This window comes from Schistocerca gregaria, chromosome 5 (assembly GCF_023897955.1).
Source record: "Schistocerca gregaria isolate iqSchGreg1 chromosome 5, iqSchGreg1.2, whole genome shotgun sequence".
NCBI classification, from domain to species: Eukaryota; Metazoa; Arthropoda; class Insecta; order Orthoptera; family Acrididae; genus Schistocerca; species Schistocerca gregaria.
This window is the reverse complement of record NC_064924.1, coordinates 351841664-351859919: the sequence shown is the minus strand read 5'-3', so window position 1 is coordinate 351859919 and position 18256 is coordinate 351841664. Positions and strand designations below refer to the sequence as shown.

At 37.9% G+C, this 18256-nt stretch overlaps 1 protein-coding gene across 1 annotated transcript in view; it reads left to right on the top strand.

Annotated features, from left to right (window-relative positions):
- Positions 1-18256, top strand: part of LOC126272620 (bifunctional arginine demethylase and lysyl-hydroxylase JMJD6) — a 124757-nt gene that overhangs the window by 102364 nt on the left and 4137 nt on the right. The window contains exon 8 of the mRNA XM_049975579.1: positions 8890-8957. Within this exon, the coding sequence (XP_049831536.1) occupies positions 8890-8926 (37 nt within the window). The 3' untranslated portion in view covers positions 8927-8957. The remainder of the gene's footprint in view (positions 1-8889; positions 8958-18256) is intronic.

Below are 18256 nucleotides of genomic sequence, written 5' to 3'. Positions count from 1 at the left end.
CTATACTTGTATCATCAGCAAAAAGAACTAACTTTGCATCTTCATCAAGATGGAATGGTAAGTCATTAATGTATATCAAGAACACTAAAGGACCCAAGACCGAACCCTGTGGGACCCCGTGCTTGATAGCCCCCCAGTTTGAGGAATCAGCTGTTGTATTAACATTACATGAACCAATTATTTCAACTTTCTGCATTCTTCCAGTTAAGTATGAATTAACCATTTGTGCACTGCCCCCCTCAAACCATAATGATTTAGCTTATCTAAAAGAATTCCATGATTTACACAGTCAAAGACCTTTGAGAGATCACAAAAAATACCAATGGGTGATGTCCGGTTATTCAGAGCATTTAATATTTGATCAGTGAAAGCGTATATAGCATTTTGTGTTGAAAAGCCTTTCTGAAAACCAAACTGACATTTTGTTAGTACTTTATTTTTACATGTATGGGAGGGTACTCTTGAATACATTACTTTCTCAAGAAATTTTGATAGAGCTGTCGGAAGAGAGATTGGGCGATAGTTGTTGACATCCGACGTATCCCCCTTTTTATGCAATGGTGTTACAATGGCATATTTCAGTCTATCGGGGAAAACACCCTGCTCCAAAGAGGTATTACATACGTGGCTGGGAATCCTACTTATCTGTGGGGAACAAGCTTTAAGTATCTTGCTGGAAATGCCATCAATTCCGCAAGAGCTTTTACTTTTCAGTGAGTTTATTATTTTACTGATTTCAGAGGGAGAGGTTCAAGGAAATACAGTTGTTTCAAACTGCACAGGTATGGCCTCTTCTATTAGAAGTCTTGCCTCTTCTAGTGAAGACGTAGATCCTACTTTCTCCACAACATTTAAAAAATGATTATTGAAAATATTTCCAATTTCAGATTGTTTGTTAGTACACTTGTCATTCAGTTTTATGCCACTAAAGTCTTCCCTCTTGGTTGCCCTGTTTCCCTTTCAATAATATTCCAAATTGCTTTAATTTTATTATCAGAGTTACTGATCTCAGACATGATACACATGCTTCTGGACTTTTTAATAACTTTTCTTAGTACCGCATAATAGTTTTTATAATATTGAACAATTTCGGGGTCAGTACTCCCTCTTGCTGTTAGATACAGTTCTCTTTTACGGTTGCAAGATATTCTTATTCCTTTAGTTAGCCAAGGCTTTTTTATATGTTTTCTTGGAATTATGTTTCACTGTTTTCTTGGGAAAAGAGTGAAGTGGAAATGTGAAGGGATCTGTACAGCACAAAAGTGTCAAGGTCTACCTCGTCTGTTGACTGAGAGAGACCGCCGACAGCTGAAGAGGGTTATAATGTGTAATAGGCAGACATCTATCCTGACCATCACACAGGAATTCCAAACTGCATCAGCATCCACTGTGATTACTATGCCTGTTATGTGGGAGGTGGGAAAACTTGGTTTTTATGGTTGAGCGGCTGCTCATAGGCCACACTTCATGCCGGTAAATGCCAGACGACACCTTGCTTGGTGTAAGGATCATAAACATTGGATGATTGAACAGCGGAAAAACGATGTGTGGATCATGGTACACAATGTGGCGATGTGATGTCAGGATGTGAGTATGGCGAATGCCCAGTGGACGTCATCTGCCAGCGTGTGTAGTGCCAACTGTAAAATTCACAGGTGGTGGTGTTGTGGTATGGTCGTGTTTTTCATGGTGGGGGCTTGCACCCGTTGTTGTTTTGCATGACACTAACACAGGACAGGCCTACATTGATGTTTTGAGCACCTTCTTGCTTCCCACTGTTGAAAAGCTATTCGGGGATGGAGATTGCATCTTTCAACACAGTCGAGCACCTGTTCATATTGCATGTCCTGTGGCCGAGTAGTTACACAAAATAACATCCTGGATGGAGTTTTTAGGCAGTTTCCTCATATCTGACTAGGCAAATACAAGACTGGTACCAATATCCAACCTCAGTTACACAGTTTGCCCGCCCCCCCCCCCCTCCCCCACTATGTGTCCTACATAGCCAGACAATTTCATGAGTCGCGGAGATTACAACCTTTTTGATAATATCATTCTCTTCTAAAAAGATTTCTCATTTACCACAATCAGTAAAGTGAGGCAGAGTCTGTCAGAATGCTGTCAATGTCTTGCTCATTTTCCTACCAATGTATTTTCATAATACGTGGAACCCTCACATATTTTGAGAAAACTGTTAAGACTGCAGTCTTAATAGTTTGCACTTGTGGAAAGAGAAGGAAAGATCCAATGCTACCAATATCCTGGTTCATCAGGTATTGTATGATAAATGAATATCTTGTGTTGAAAGTAGTTAGCACACTGGACTCGCATTCGGGAGGATGATGGTTCAATCCTGCATCCTGATTTAAGTTTTCTGTGATCTCCCTAAAACACAGCACTCTGTGGTACAATGCATCCTCGTATAAATTCTCTTCACCATGAATTGGGCTGTATTCACTTACCCTATGTAACCCTGATAGCATATTGAGAATAATATTCTCTTTCATGGCATGTATTCAGTTTCAAAATCATATTGCTGAGGTGCGAGTGGGTATCTTGTCATCAGTTGTATGTCAGCTTATATTTCATTAAAAATGATAATGCTTTGTGGTCTGTGTGCACCCTCCTTATTCAAACTTCACACGATGGTGGAATGTTTCCTTGGTCTTTATTTCCCTGATGGGGGTGTTAAAAATAGGCTGTTGAAACAGTTCAGTAATCAGTTTGTAACTTCCATATCTTGCTAGGTTTTGTGCTTCTCACAGTCACTGTACAAGAACAGTGCTGCAAGGATCCTGCTGTCCTGTAACCTTGGACCATGAATACAGTTTCTCTCCCATGGACTTTGACACATTGAGTCAAAGATGCTGAAAGAGAATTTCCTTGTTCCCGTGGAATCACACACTCAGAGAAGTTGAACTCAATGTGTTTCCTATAATGTACAACTGTAACTTCTCTTAATAAATTGATTATATATGTGTTACATTCCAGCTAGATGTAGTCATATTTCCATCTCACAGGAAACTCAGAACAGTAGTACATTAAAAAGCTGAGCATCAATGGCAGGACAATTTCTTTGACATCACAGAGGTCACATGTGCTCCATGCCTTTCCCTCATGGCCCACATGGCAAATGACTGCAGGTAAAAGTGTCAGCCAAGAGCCTGCAACTCCGATAGCACAGGATCAGTACAATTCCAGTCCACACGAACCATCAAATACTCTCTCAAAAGTGGGGTGCTTCCAACTCAGTACATTATGTTAACTCATCATGCTTTCCCACGAATATGCCAGCGAGTTCCTTTCATGACTTCTCTAATGCTTCTCAAATGCCTTGTGCATGGTTTTCGACCTGATGTTAGAATGTTTGTTTGCACATGCGCACACACATGCACATTGTACACATAACATACTTAGTTGCAGATAGACCATTATTGTATAATAATGGTCTCTGATGTGGATACCTGTGGCAACAGTTAATCTCTTCATCATGTGGAAAAATCTACAATACTGTGTTGTGAACGTACAGGTTACCAATGGATGACTGACCAAGCTTCACTAGTTCTTGTAAAAGGATTTTAATACTCCACCCACCCACCTGCCGTGAAATAAACAAACAAAACTTGCATCCCCTTCTTCTCCACAAGAGTAAAAAAATGTCTCTGCAACGTGCAACCTGTGAAGATGTTTATGGAAACGCCCATGGTTAAATTTGAGTGTGGCTATTAGATAGTCTGTTCAACAAAATTCTTCGTTGGATTTGAGAATCAACATGTATATCTCCTACACTACTGCAGGTATCATCATTGTTAGATGTGGTGTATTATTTCTAAAACTTTCATATATTTACAGTTTGTAGTTCACAAATTATCCTTCCTTTCCGACATTGCTTTTACTAAAGCAAAGTGCTGCTGCAGCATTAATGGAATCAGAATAATGAAATTGTGCCTCTAGATTCTAATATCATCTTACATTCAGCACTAGTTATACCCTGGATGACATTCCCTACTTTTGAGCTAAAGTTAAATATTCCTCACGCGTGCGACTGCACACACACATTACGACATCACTATGAAGACTTTTAACAACAACTCCTACTATGCTGTGCGCCCAAAAACAAGCAAATAAATAGCCATTGTTGTGACCATAGTGGTTTAACCATGTGTTGCTGCACCTCACAGAGGCTGTAGTTATTCTCCTATCGATCAAGGTAGGGCAACGGTGACTCCTTCACTGTCAATGCTACCTCTCTATACAACAACTTACCCCTTCCCCATGGCCCTGCAATTTCAAACACTACCTCTCCCCCTGTCCTGCCAGTTTCAGCCCCACCACATTTCTTATCCATAACTACTTTTGACCCAAGGAGACTATATCCAAACAAATTGATGGTATTGCCATGGTACCCACACAGCACCCTCAAATGCCAACTTGTTTGTGGGCCATTTAGAGCAAGCTGCTCCTGCACTGCCTCATGGGGCAGAGGCACCTGCAAGTGTCTGTCAGCATGCCTACTGGTGGGCGCTGAGCGGCCTTGTTGCATTCGTTCTCCTGCTTGGTCACCTCTGCCCTCCTGTTGATGTGTGCGTGTAGGTGGGCTCTCGAATTGGAACAGCCCAGTTTAGAGGAATTGTTCCTAGCCATCCAAGATTGTAAACCACTTGTCTGGTTCAGATTAATTTATAATGATTTCTTCGTGATCTGATTACAGGACCCCACTTTTCCATTGCATCAATGCCTTCTTTCCCATCCATTGTGCCACTTCCACCTCTCCATATTGAGCCTGCCAACCATCAACTACTCCTCTAGTTTGATAACTGCCAATCCCTTCCACACAGTCTGACCATCCTTGGACTGATTACCAGCTGTCAAATGTCTTCCTAAGGTGTATACAGACAGGCTACAAGTGAATCTGGAAAGTGATGAAGGCATTACTTGCTTGTCTCATCTGTGACTTTTCTCTACAAATCATACACCACATTAAGACATTCAAATAATCTGGACTATCAAGAACACTTTCTACTTCTATTATTGAGGTAAATGAGTCTTGAGCCTTTTTGGTTGAGAATGAAACCAGCAGCTCACTGATAAGCAGAAAGTGGATGCCAAGCCAAGGTTTGTTGAAGAATTCATAAAAAATGTAATTCCTCTATGAAAGAGGTTACTAATAAAGCTCTCACTTGTGCTTGTGTCTGTGTACTTTAGTAAAGAGACAGAAAAGATTCAAGGAAGAGCTGTGCGGTTTGTCACAAGTTTATTAAGCCAGTGCAAGGATATGCACAATAAAATTCAGTGGGAGACACTTTAATGAAAAGACATTGCGCATTAAAAAAGTCCTGTACTTAAAACACCATTAATCACTACATCCAACCCTATCCTGGAAAGCATCGCCCTTCCCCTCCCAACAGCACCTTAGTGCTTAAAGGGATTAGGTATGTCAACTGCAGGAATGTAAATGGAGTACAAATTTCTGGATCATATCTAGTTAATTAGTTACCCTTTACAAAGACAAGTCACTGTACTTCCAAAGATGCAGAATGAGTAGCTATTGCTTACGTGCCTTCAGGGAGCAAAATAGCAGTACTGTTGATATAATCTTGTAAAACACTATTATCAACTTTTGGAACTACCAGTTTGTTCCTCATAGACGGATAGGTTGGAGAAGGTTAGAAAGTAGTGATAGTTACATCTTTCTCTCACAACAACTACAACAATATGCCTATCACATTAAGAGAAATATCTCAGGCTGGTCTTTTCTAGGTTTTAGTTATCATTACTCTGAGACGAATGAAACATTACATGGCAGTTAATTCTGCTAAACTGCCAACGGGTGTACAGACATTCCAAGTATTAAGATTTGTCCGTAATTACCACGATTTCTAAGCTAAAATTATAGAATTCACCACCATATTTGATTTATTTTAGTGGTTTCACAACACAATTTTTTTTGTTGCATCATTTTGTGTATCATTATTGTTTCAGAAGCAATGCAATACCCTTTAATCATTTCTTTAACACAGACTATGTAATATACACAAACACTTCTCAGCTACACTGTTGTCGGTGTGTGTGTGTGTGTGTGTAAACTTAAAGTTACATTTCAATTTCGCGTACTGATGTTCATGCTGTGATGTCACCGTCGAGTAGCATTTAAACTAACTTTCACACTTTTTTTTGCATAAGTAAATGACTGTATAAAGTTTAATGTAATTTTTTCTTTTGAAGTCATGAATACTCTTCCACAGAATTTTTTATTGGGCATCTTTTTCACATCTTCACAATTATGTCACAGATCTGTGAAACATCACTAGCAACTGCAGTCACAGTTCCCAAGTGACTAGCGACACACTCATTGATATATTCTGTGTTTGCATGGTATAGTCAATTGTTTGTGTGTAAATAATGACAGTTTCAAGTTGTCTTTTTTTTTTCCTTTAATAATAATTTCGATTGTGTTATGTGGTTAGTCCTGCTGTTTTAACAGAAAATTTTGGTTCACTGATATACAAGTAAAATATATAGTGTGTATTTATTGTACAATGTTCTTTGCATTCAGTAATCCAAAATGAAGGGATTTTTAGTTAGTTCGACCTCAAAAGCTGATGGCGGTAATTCAAAAACCTGTAATTCCTGTGTCTCATACAGTCACAAAAGTCTACTCATCATGAATTCTGTAGTATTTGTTCATGCAATATTGTTATTTTACACGGAGCTCAAGACGACTCAATGTCATATAATTAGCCAGCTTCATATAAACAATGGAAAGTGTTTAGCCAAAGTAAATCTTCCATAGAAATGTTCATAACCTCTGTGAACAAAAGAACTGTGTAAGTAATTCTGAGTTACTCTTATGCAACTTTTAGATCTAATTTTTAAATTTCCAGCATCCTTTTTGCGTTTCTTACTAGGGATTAAAGGCCACAGTTTTCACTTTTCAAGCATTGCCATTACATTTCAGATTGAGATTTTTGTCAATTTAAAAAATATATCCAGGGGAAGGTCCCCACAGCAACTTCCCCAATTCTCTTGTCTCCATTACAGATAACTTCTTTCCATACTTAGCATCTCCACACCTTATACATGCCATTGTTGAAAACACTCCTTTGCACATTTGTGGCAATTTAAAAGCAAGCTTATTATAGCATGTTTCTCCCTTCATAATTCCTGAAATAGCTGCCTGCATTACTTTTAAGATCTTTGTGCCTTTTCATGTTATTTTGGAAAATGCTATCAAGATTGTGAGAAGTAAATGGTTACCTTGCACTTTTTATAAAATAAATAATTCTTGTTGCAAATGTCATGTGTAACAGAGGTGGTACATCAATGAAAACAATCAATTATTGATAAAATTATTTAATTGGATAGACAAAAAAATCTATTCACGAAGCAGCATCAGAACACACACAAAAGATTGCTGCAATTGGGAAGCCTTCGGAGCCATTGGCAGAAGGTTGAAGGAAAAGGATTGGAGAGATCTAGGAAAAGGGGTAGATTTTGGGAGAGGAGACTTTACTGTATGGGTTCTGAGTGACTTTCCCAAAATTTACCCCTTTTCCTTCAGCTTTCTTCCTTCACCTTCAACCCTTCTGCCTGAAGAAGGAGCCACTGGCTCCGAAAGCTTTCTAATCACAACACACTTTTATGTGTGTGTTCTGCCACCGCTTAGTGAGTAGATTTTTTATCTATCCAATTAAATAATTTTAGAAATAGTATATCAGTTTCACACACATTAAGGGTGAAAAATCTAAACCAAAACTGAACTGGCAATATTACTGAAGACAATTGCTTGCACAATACTGATAAAAATGCAAAAGAAACAAACCTGACAATGTAATATATTGTGTTTGTAACTGAAACATATTGAAATTTATCCCCTACAAATCAACGAGTGAGTGTCATGAGCTATTTCAGTTTCCACATAAAAAAACGAAGTTGTGGTTAGAATACAAGGAAATACTACCTGCAATAGCATTGTGTCTATAAAATCACCATATGTGACTTTAGCTTGAGCTAATGAAATCCTACCATCTTTCACTTCCACAACCACCATCACCATCCACTTAAATCCGTACGTGTTATCATGCAGTATTGTCTCCTTCGTGGTGCTAGTATATGATTTTTCATCCATTTCTGTGTTCTGCATTTCAACTACTTTGTTTTTAAATTTGTCTAGTGCACTGTTCATGCAGTAGTCTTCTGACTTCATACATTCTGGTCATCCCATATAAGTTTTTGCTCCTCATTTTGTAAACAATTTGGACGGTAACACTAATTTGCACCAGTGTTCGTACAAAAACAATTTTTTGATGGCCTAAATTTTAACTCAGTGCACAGTATTGGCACTAGGGGGTAGTTCACTTTCCTCCCGTTTTGTGTTGGTGCTGCTGTAACTGAAAGTCTTTAATTGATCCTACACCCCCCCCCCCCCCCCCCCCCGAAAACACACACACACACACACACACACACACACACACACACACACACACACACACACACACACACACACACAGTGAATTGTCTTTCTATAAATATTTATGTTCCTTTTTAGACAATGTGATATTGTAATTAACCAGTGGAAAACAACTGTGACATGAATTTTATTTTGCAAACACATCTCTAAAAGCACTGACAGAGCTGAACTTTATTCTAATGGGGAGAATGCTTTTCTTAAATTATTGAAATATTTTGCCAACAAACATGCTGTAAAATCTTCCAGGACTCTTTAACACAAATCACTAAGGGGGCAATTTTGTGCCTACGGTCCGTGTAGGTAGCAACTACGGCACCACACTGGACAATTCCCATGCTGCAAGAATATCAATTTCATTGCAATCTTGTAGATGTAATGTTTGGTTTTGTCATATAAGAATCTTGTTTAATAATTTTCAGGAGAAAAGCAGTCCAGTCACCAAAGGCTACATCATAGTGCATGATATACCATGCGTTATAATGTTTTGGTAAGTTCAGCAGTTTCCTCTCCCTTATGAATTAGATGTATATGTAAATTGCAATGTGCTAATGCCCTTTACTTATCGCAGAGCTTCACAGTGTTTAAAAGAACATACATAAAGTGTGAAAGTACATCAGTGGCACAATTTGGATCTACCTACACGGGGCTTTATCAAAAGCTGTAAAACAGAAAAATTTCCTGAACATTGGACCAGGGCTACATAGATCCACTCCACAATAAAGAAGATAAGACCAATCCAGATAACTACAGAGTTATGTCTCTATTGGATTGAACATAAAAGTTCATTTCTATAATTTTATATCATAGAATTAAACAATAACTAGAGCAAGAAGTAAATGAATACAAAGGAGGTTTAAGACCAGGGGGCACCTATGCGGAAAAATCACCAACGCCACCCAAAATTAGTCAAGTTATAGAATTCATTTTAAACAATATAAAATCAAAAGTAAAGTTCAGAGGAGAATTTTTGGAGCCAATTCCTGTAAAAACAGGTTTAAGGCAGGAAACCTGCCTGTCACCATATTGTCTAATTGTATAATGAGAGAATAGTACATAGTTAACCTAAAATTAATTTAACTTTAAACTGCCTGCGACTCTCAGATAACCATGCTCTCTTGCTCAACAATATTCAGGAAACACTACAAGTTAAACCACTGCAGGAAATCTGCCTCAGAATATCCTTTGAAAATACAGAAATTATGAATGAAAACTGTGCATGGCTGAATAGAATAAACAGTCTGACAAAAATGCCCTTCAGTAACAACATAACAGTTACACAACAAATTTCTTAACAACTATTGTTGTAGAAAGACAGAAGAAAATGGATACTGGAGACTAGCTTCTGATGAAACCATCTACGAGGAAATGGAACTGGAACCCCATGCGCACTTTTTCTGTCCAGCCAGGTATATATACTTTACAGAAACATTTTGGAATACACTCTATAGCGATGTCAGCATCTCAATGTATAAAGTGGATTGAGTCCATTGAATCTCTGGACTTCCATACATTTAGCCAGAAGTATTCGAATTTGCTCAGAAAACTAGATGGTGGTGCCCCACAAGATCACATTTACAGTCTTGTTACCCCCAACCCATTTGCGGCCAACATCATATCCACTTCCAGAACTCCTCAAGTCTGAGCACATACTATTAGGGGTAATAGGAAATTAAAGGCACTCAAAAGAGATTGCAAAGCTGAAACTGACTGTTCTCTATATTCAAAATTGAGGAAGTAACAATTGCCATAAAAGAAATGAAATCAGAGAGAGCCCCAGGTTTTATGGCATTCACACAGAATTTCTTTTGGTGTGGCCACTATTGTGAAAAAGTGGCTGGCCGAGTTCTTCGCAAACACTCTGCATACATGCAACTTACTGTATGCCGTGAAACAAGTTTAAAGTCATAATCTTATTGAAACCAGGTAAACCAAATGACAGGCCAGAAAGTTATCAACCCATAGCCCTACTTAGTACGCAGGAAAGAATGGTATACTATAGAAAAGTCATACAATCTTTTTTTTTTTTTTAAAAAAAAATGCTGATTGAATAGGGTGGATACAGACCATATGACAGATGCATAGATGCAAGTGCTTTCCCTAACAGCAATAGAAGCTGGTTTCCAGAGCCACAGTACTCAGCAGCTGTATTCCTTGATTGACAGCTGCATCATATTGGAACTAGTACAAGTCATCCCAAGCCTAAAAATTGGCAATCTCACCAATAAAATGCTCAGTAAATGGTGTTTCCAAATACTAATGGGCAACAAGATGAGTTCACAGCTACAGGTAAACAATGGGCTGCCACAAGGATCTGGCCCTCTCATGTTTAGATTAGATTAGATTAGATTAATACTTGTTCCATAGATCATGAATACGACACTTCGTAATGATGTGGAACCTGTCAGGTTAATAAAAGATGTCTGTACAAGAAATTACATTACACAAAATATTGCATGACACTAATGATTATGTTTTTTTTCTTCTTTCAATATGCCTGAAACCACGTCAAGAAAGTTTGGGTATCATGGCAACTGGGCACAGGCAAAGTTATCAAGTCTGTATTGACCAGTGATTTAGTAACTGTTTGTATTTTCATAAAGGAGGTTGCAGCCAAATGTCCTAAGTAAGAAGTCTCAATGTTTTCCCTAAACAACAAGCTGGCCAACAAAAAGCTCACAGTTTACTTTGAAATAATGTTATTCAGACATAACTAAACTTAGTATATCTAGAGATTATGCATGATAGAACACAACTCAGTTACAAACAGCATCTATTAACAACAGCTTCTGTAATCAAAATTCAATATAACATTTTCCAAAAACTGTGTTGGGACACCATGGGGATCCTCTGTATCTACATTTTGTACTCCAACTGTGGAACTGGTTTACTGTGTTGCAAAATATTGCTTCCCATGGTGGATGGACAGTACTCGCACAAGACTTGTCAACATACAGCTCAACCCTATCATGTAATTCAAGTGGTTCTATCAGACCTACATCTACTTGTGGGTTACCCATACCTAGCCACATACCACCTCCTCCTCTGTGGCTGATTGCTGCACTTGTACAGGAGTACAAAAAAAACTACAGAAAAATCCTCACCTCCCTGTTCACACAAATATTCCAACTATTAGCAAAAGCGGACTTCACTATTTGATACCCACCTGTGGAAACCACAAGGATGTTATTTGACACCAGCTTCAGTATTAATGACTACTTGAGATTCACATGGCAGATTATGCTATTATGGATATGCCATGCATATCACCCAAGCCACCTGGCCTTGCAGGGCCACACAAGATCTAGCCAGTTATTTATTTACAGCTCATACAAAATAGATATATGTTTCAAAGTAGTCACAAGCAGTGTGTATAACCTGTTGGTCATAGTTTGTGTTCCAAAAATGAACAGCATAGAAACAGATGTGATGACACTTTCTGCAGGACAATGCTCAAGCACGTGCAGTGCAAGCTGTTGCTGATAAGTGCTATTCCACTACTGCACTCCCCTGACTTAAGCCTTCGTAAGTTCAACTCGATTTCTAAACTGAAGGAAACACCTCGCGACATTCACTTCAGGACTACTATAAATTTGTCGGGCAACAGACCGCACTGCTCAAACTGTCACTGCTACTTCCACAGTCAGTAAAACTATGAAACATGTATCTGTACGAGCTGTAAAAAAAAAAGTTGCCACTATTAAGGTTCCAATTATATATATATATATATATATATATATATATATATATATATATATATATAGCCATACACTAAATAAATACATTACTTTTAATGACTCAGTGTCCCTACTGATTGGGCGACAAAATACATTTTTATGAGTATACCCAATAAAATATTTCCATGCTGCTGTATGAAACGTGAAAGTTTACAGTATAATTGTATCATAGGAAAATTCCGTTGAGGAAATTAATAAATTATGAGGCAGATTTCATTGCTTTGTCTTCCTTCCTTAATCCTCACTACTGGCAGGTACTTCTCATCATGAGGTCTGAATGAACTGCCCTTCCTTTTTAACTGTCCCCAACTTACCAATCTCTCCTACCCGATGAAGGAAGTGCAAGTTCGAAAATCTAGGTATCGTGTCACTTTCACTTTTGTGTGTATCTATCAACAGAACTGTACATATTGCTTCCTGAAGGTAAGTATTGGCCAGCAATTTATTAATTTATAATATAATTCATGCAGGGCGAGTCCCAAGGGACAGACAAGATGTCATTTCTTATGAAAAATACTGTCCTGTAAGAGGAGTTGTACACAAATTTAAAAATACATGAGGCTAGTGAACTTAATCTGTATTTGGGATGCACATTTTCTGTGAAGAATACCTATATTACTATTCTTTATGGAAAAGTCCAATTTCGAGGTGAAATATCTGCCAGCACTCATTTTACATTTACTGAATAAGTAGAAGAGAGACTCCCAGTAGTCAAGAACCAATGCTTAAGAATAATGCTGGTACCCCAAATTGAACCTATATTTTCTCAGTTTTAAAATGGAGTTGTTTTCTCTTTCTACTGCTAGTGCAGAAATGATGTACAGGCAGGTAATAAATTAATTGGCGAGGCTTTTTGGAAAAAGAACTGACAAGTACTCAAAAGTATATGTTCAACTATTCCCAAGACTTCAACAATGCTTTCTCATACAGACATGTAGAACACCCCTTTCATAAAGAAACTATATACTGGAAAGATGAGTCACGCAAACTATTAGTTGTCAATGAGGTAGAGACACTTTTCATCAGCGCCTAAAAAGTAAGAAAATATTGAGATAATGCAGTACTTGTAATTAAAAAAATAATATTGTTATAGAAGAGTAGCAACACAGATAGGGAATGATTGTCAGTGTAAAATAACTATAGTTGAATTCTTTTATTTTGGCGGCTCGCGCATGCCCGCCCAGGCGCGTGAGATTGCTGCGTTGCCAGTTGCACATGACGCACGCGCCAAGAGAAGCTATGGACTTTTACCTCTGCAAACTCTTCAAAATGTCATGCAATGGTTTACTACATTTAATGATGCACAATAACTGGGTTGAACATCGAAACAAAATTAAGCTACTTACGGGGGGAAGGTATCAGTCAAGAAGATATGTAAAAATCAAATTTTTGGCCAAATAGTTTTTGTGAAATCGAATGATAAGTGTGTCAAAGCAGTGGGAACACCATGTGTCTGCACAGGCAAGCAGTGCGGAATGCAGGGAGCACGTGAATGCAGCAGCAAAAGGGTTAATGAAGAGACAAATTTCAAAAAATTGCATTCAAACGAATAAAATTTGTGAAGTAAGACACTTAGATATTGTTTTTAAATAAAGAAAATATTTAGCATCGCACAAGGTTTGAACTCCTTACCTTTCGCTTACTAACCCAACTCCTTAACCGTTACGCTAGCACAGCTCGTCCTACAATGCCTCTCCATAAGGACTTTAATCGGTCACGCAAAATTCTGACAAACACTGTTGGTATGCCTATGAATTACTGGCACTTCGTCGAAGTACAATAGGAAATAAACAATTACCGCTGTTCTTTATTGCGAAAAAGCGGTTCGTGAAATTGATACAAACACCTTTCCTTGCTATCACCTGAATTAGCAGTCTTATTCTTGTTTGGTTTAATTAATTAATAGAAAATGAAGCAATTGGTATAAAGAATGCTTTTTCCAAACTTTCTATAAAACAAAGTTTGCTATCAAGACATTACTTTATTTATGACTGAACGTTTCTAAAACTGAAGACACTTGTCCGTGCTCTGCTCTGCAGTCGAGATCTGGCAACGTCGTTCTCTGTTCATTGGCTGACTGTATTTTTTGACGTGAGATGCGCAGAACGAACCTAAACTCAGCTGCCAACATAAATGACGCGCACTTTAACAATGGAAAATCCAGGATGGAACGTAACAATATTATGAGAAGGAAACTTGCTACTCACCAAGCAGTGGAGATGCTGAGTCACATATGCTGTTGCTGTTTGATGCAGCTCTCCATGCTACTCTATCCTGTGCAAGCTTCTTCATCTCCAAGTAACTACTGCAACCTACATCCTTCTGAATCTGCTTAGCGTATTCATCTCTTGGTCTCCCTCTATGATTTTTACCCTCCACAATGCCCTCCAATACTAAACTGGTGATCCCTTGATGCCTCAGAACATGTCCTAAGAACCGATTCTTTCACCTAGTCAAGTTGTGCCACAAATTCCTCTTCTCCCAAATTCTGTTCAGTACCTCCTCATCAGTTACATGATCTACCCATCTAATCTTCAGCATTCTTCTCTAGCACCACATTTCAAAAGCTTCTATTCTCTTCTGGTCCAAACTATTTATCGTCCATGTTTCACTTCCATACAAATACTTTCAGAAACAACTTCCTGGCACTTAAATCTATACTTGATGTTAACAAATTGCTGTTCTTCAGAAATGCTTTCCTTACCATTGCCAGTCTACATTTTATATCATCTCTACTTCAACCATCATCAGTAATTTTGCTCCCCAAATAGCAAAACTCATCTACTACTTTAAGTGGCTCATTTCCTAATCTAATTCCCTCAGCATCACCCGAATTAATTCGACTACATTCCATTATCCTCGTTTTGCTTTTGTTGATGTTCATCTTATATACTCCTCTCAAGACACTGTCCATTCCATTGAACTGCTCTTCCAAGTCCTTTGCTGTCTCTGACAGAATTACAATGTCATCGGCAAACCTGAAAATTTTTATTTCTTCTCCATTGATTTTAATTCCTGCTCTAAATTTTTCTTTTGTTTCCTGTATTGCTTGCTAATGTACAGATCGAATAACATCGGGGATAGGCTACAACCCTGTCTCACTACTCCCTTCCCAACCATCGCTTCCCTTTCGTACCCCTCGACATATAACTGCCATCTGGTTTCTGTACAAACAGCCTTTCATCCCTGTATTTGACCCCTGCCACCATCAGAATTTGAAAGAGGGTATTTCAGTCAACATTGTCAAAAGCTTTCTCTAAGTCTACAAATGTTACAAATGTAGGTTTGCCTTTCCCTAATGTATCTTCTAAGATAAGTCATAGGGTCAGTATTGCCTCACATGTTCCAACATTTCTACGGAATCCATACTGATCTTCCCCAAGGTCAGCTTCTACCAGTCCTTCCATTTGTCTGTAAAGAATTAGTGTTAGTATTTTGCAGCCATGACTTGTTAAACTAATAGTTTGGTAATTTTTCACATCTGTCAACACCTGATTTCTTTGGGATTGGAATTATTATATTCTTCTTGAAGGCTGAGGGTATTTCGCCTGTCTCATACATATCGGTCACCAGATGGTAGAGTTTTGTCATGGCTGGCTCTCCCAAGGCTATCAGTAGTTATAATGGAATGATGTCTACTCCCGGGGCATTGTTTCGACTTCGGTCTTTCAGTGCTCTGTTAAATTCTTCACGCAGTATCGTATCTCCCATTTCATCTTCACTAAGTCCTCTTCCATTTCCATAATATTGTCCTTAAGTATATCGCCCATGTATAGGCCCTCTATATACTCCTTCCACCTTTCTGCTTTCCCTTTTTTGTTTAGAACTGGTTTTCCATCTGAGCTCTTGATATTCATACAAGATTTTCTCTTTACTCCAAATGTCTCTCTTCCTTTAGCCATCCCTGCTTAACAATTTTGCACTTCCTGTCGATCTCATTTTTGAGACATTTGTATTCCTCTTTGCCTGCTTCATTAACTGCATTTTGATATTTTCTCATGTCATCAATTAAATTCAGTATCTCTTCTGTTACCCAAGGATTTCTACCAGCCCTTTTCACTAATTCATCTGTCAAAGCTACCCATTCTTCTTCTATTGTATTTATTTCCCAAATTCTTGTCAATTGTTCCCTAACGCTCTTTCTGAAACTCCCTGCAACCTCTGGTCTTTTCAGTGTATCCAGGTCCTAGGTGCCTATGTGTATCTCGGCATCTCTACTATATGGTGAGTAACAGCTTTCCTTCTCATAATATTGTCAGTGTAAAATTTGTACTGTGTGACTCCTTTGTCAATTGGTAGCCCTATATCAAAATATTCCATAAACAACTTTGAAAATAAAAAAAATCATTAATTCTGTACTTGAAATTCAACACAATCAACATTGTTTGAAAACCAATAGTGCTGTATGTAAAGTAACTCATCAAGTATTTATAACAATGGAAGGGTTAATGTCAACTTTGCGTTTACACTTTCGTTTCCATTCATTCAAAAATAAGCGTTCCTCTGTACAGAAAAATGGAAGAATGGTCAATTCAAATGTGATATCGAACGTGGCAAGTTAATAAAAGGTGTCTATACAAGATACTACATTAAACAAAATATTGCATGACACTCAATGTTTTTAATTTTTTTATTTATTTTTTGTGCATGTTGGGGGAATTACCCACTTACTGTATCCAAAAAATCATCTAATGAGTAAAGGAGTTGCCATTAAGAAATTCTTTTAATTTCCTTTTAAATGCTATATGGCTATCTGTCAGACTTCTGGTGTTATTAGGTAAGTGACCAAAGACTTTTGTGGCACCATAATTTACCTCCTTCTGAGCCAAAGTTAGATTTAACCTTGAGTAGTGAAGATAATCCTTTCTCCTTGTGTTGTAGCCATGTATATTGCTATTACTTTTGAATTCGTTCGGATTGTTAATAACAAATTTCATAAGTGAATGTATATATTGTGAGGCTACAGTGAAGATTTCTAGCTCTTTAAATAAGCTCCAGCAATTATTCTGATTATACGCTTTTGTGCAATGAACACTCTTTTACTCAATGATGAGTTGCCCCAGAATATGATGCCATACGAAAGCAGAGAATGAAAATAGGCTAACTTACTCAGATGTATATCGCCAAAACTTGCAATGACCCTAATAGCATAAGTAGCTGAACTCAAACGTTTCAGCAGATCCTCAGCATGTTTTTTCCAGTTAAACCCCTCATCAATGCATACACCTAGAAATTTTGAATATTCTACCTTAGCTACCGATTTCTGATTGAAGTCTATATTTATTAATGGTGTCCTTCCATTTAATGTGTGGAACTGTATATACCATGTTTTGTCAAAGTTTAATGATAGCCCATTTGCAGAGAACCACTTAATGATTTTCTGAAAAATGCCATTTACAATTTCACCAGATAATTCTTGTCTGTTGGGTGTGATAGCTATACTTGTATCATCGGCAAAAAGTACCAGCTCTGCATCTTCGTGAATATAGAATGGCAAGTCATTAATATGTATTAAGAACAGCAGAGGACCCAAGACCGAACCTTGCGGTATCCCATTCTTGATTGTTCCCCAGTTTGAGAAATCACCAGTTTTTTGCATATTATGTGAACTGTTAATTTCAACTTTCTGCACTCTTCCAGTTAGGTATGATTTAAACCATTTGAGCACTGTCCCATTCATACCACAGTACTTGAGCTTATCTAGAAGTATTCCATGATTTACACTATCATAGCCTTTGATAGATCACAAAAAATCCCAACGGGTGACTTCCAGTTACTCAGAGCATTTAATATTTCAATAGTGAAATTATATATAGCATTTTCCGTTGAAAAAGCCTTCTGCAAACCAAACTGACATTTTGTTAAAACTTTATTTTTACCAAGGTGTGAAGCTATTCTACAATACATTACTTCTTCAAGAATTTTGGATAAGGCAGTCAGAAGAGAGATTGGGCGGTAGTTGTTGACGTCAGACGTATCCCCCCTTTTTTTTTGCAGTGGTTTAACAATGGCACACTTCAGTCTATCTGGGAAAATACCCTGCTTCAGAGAG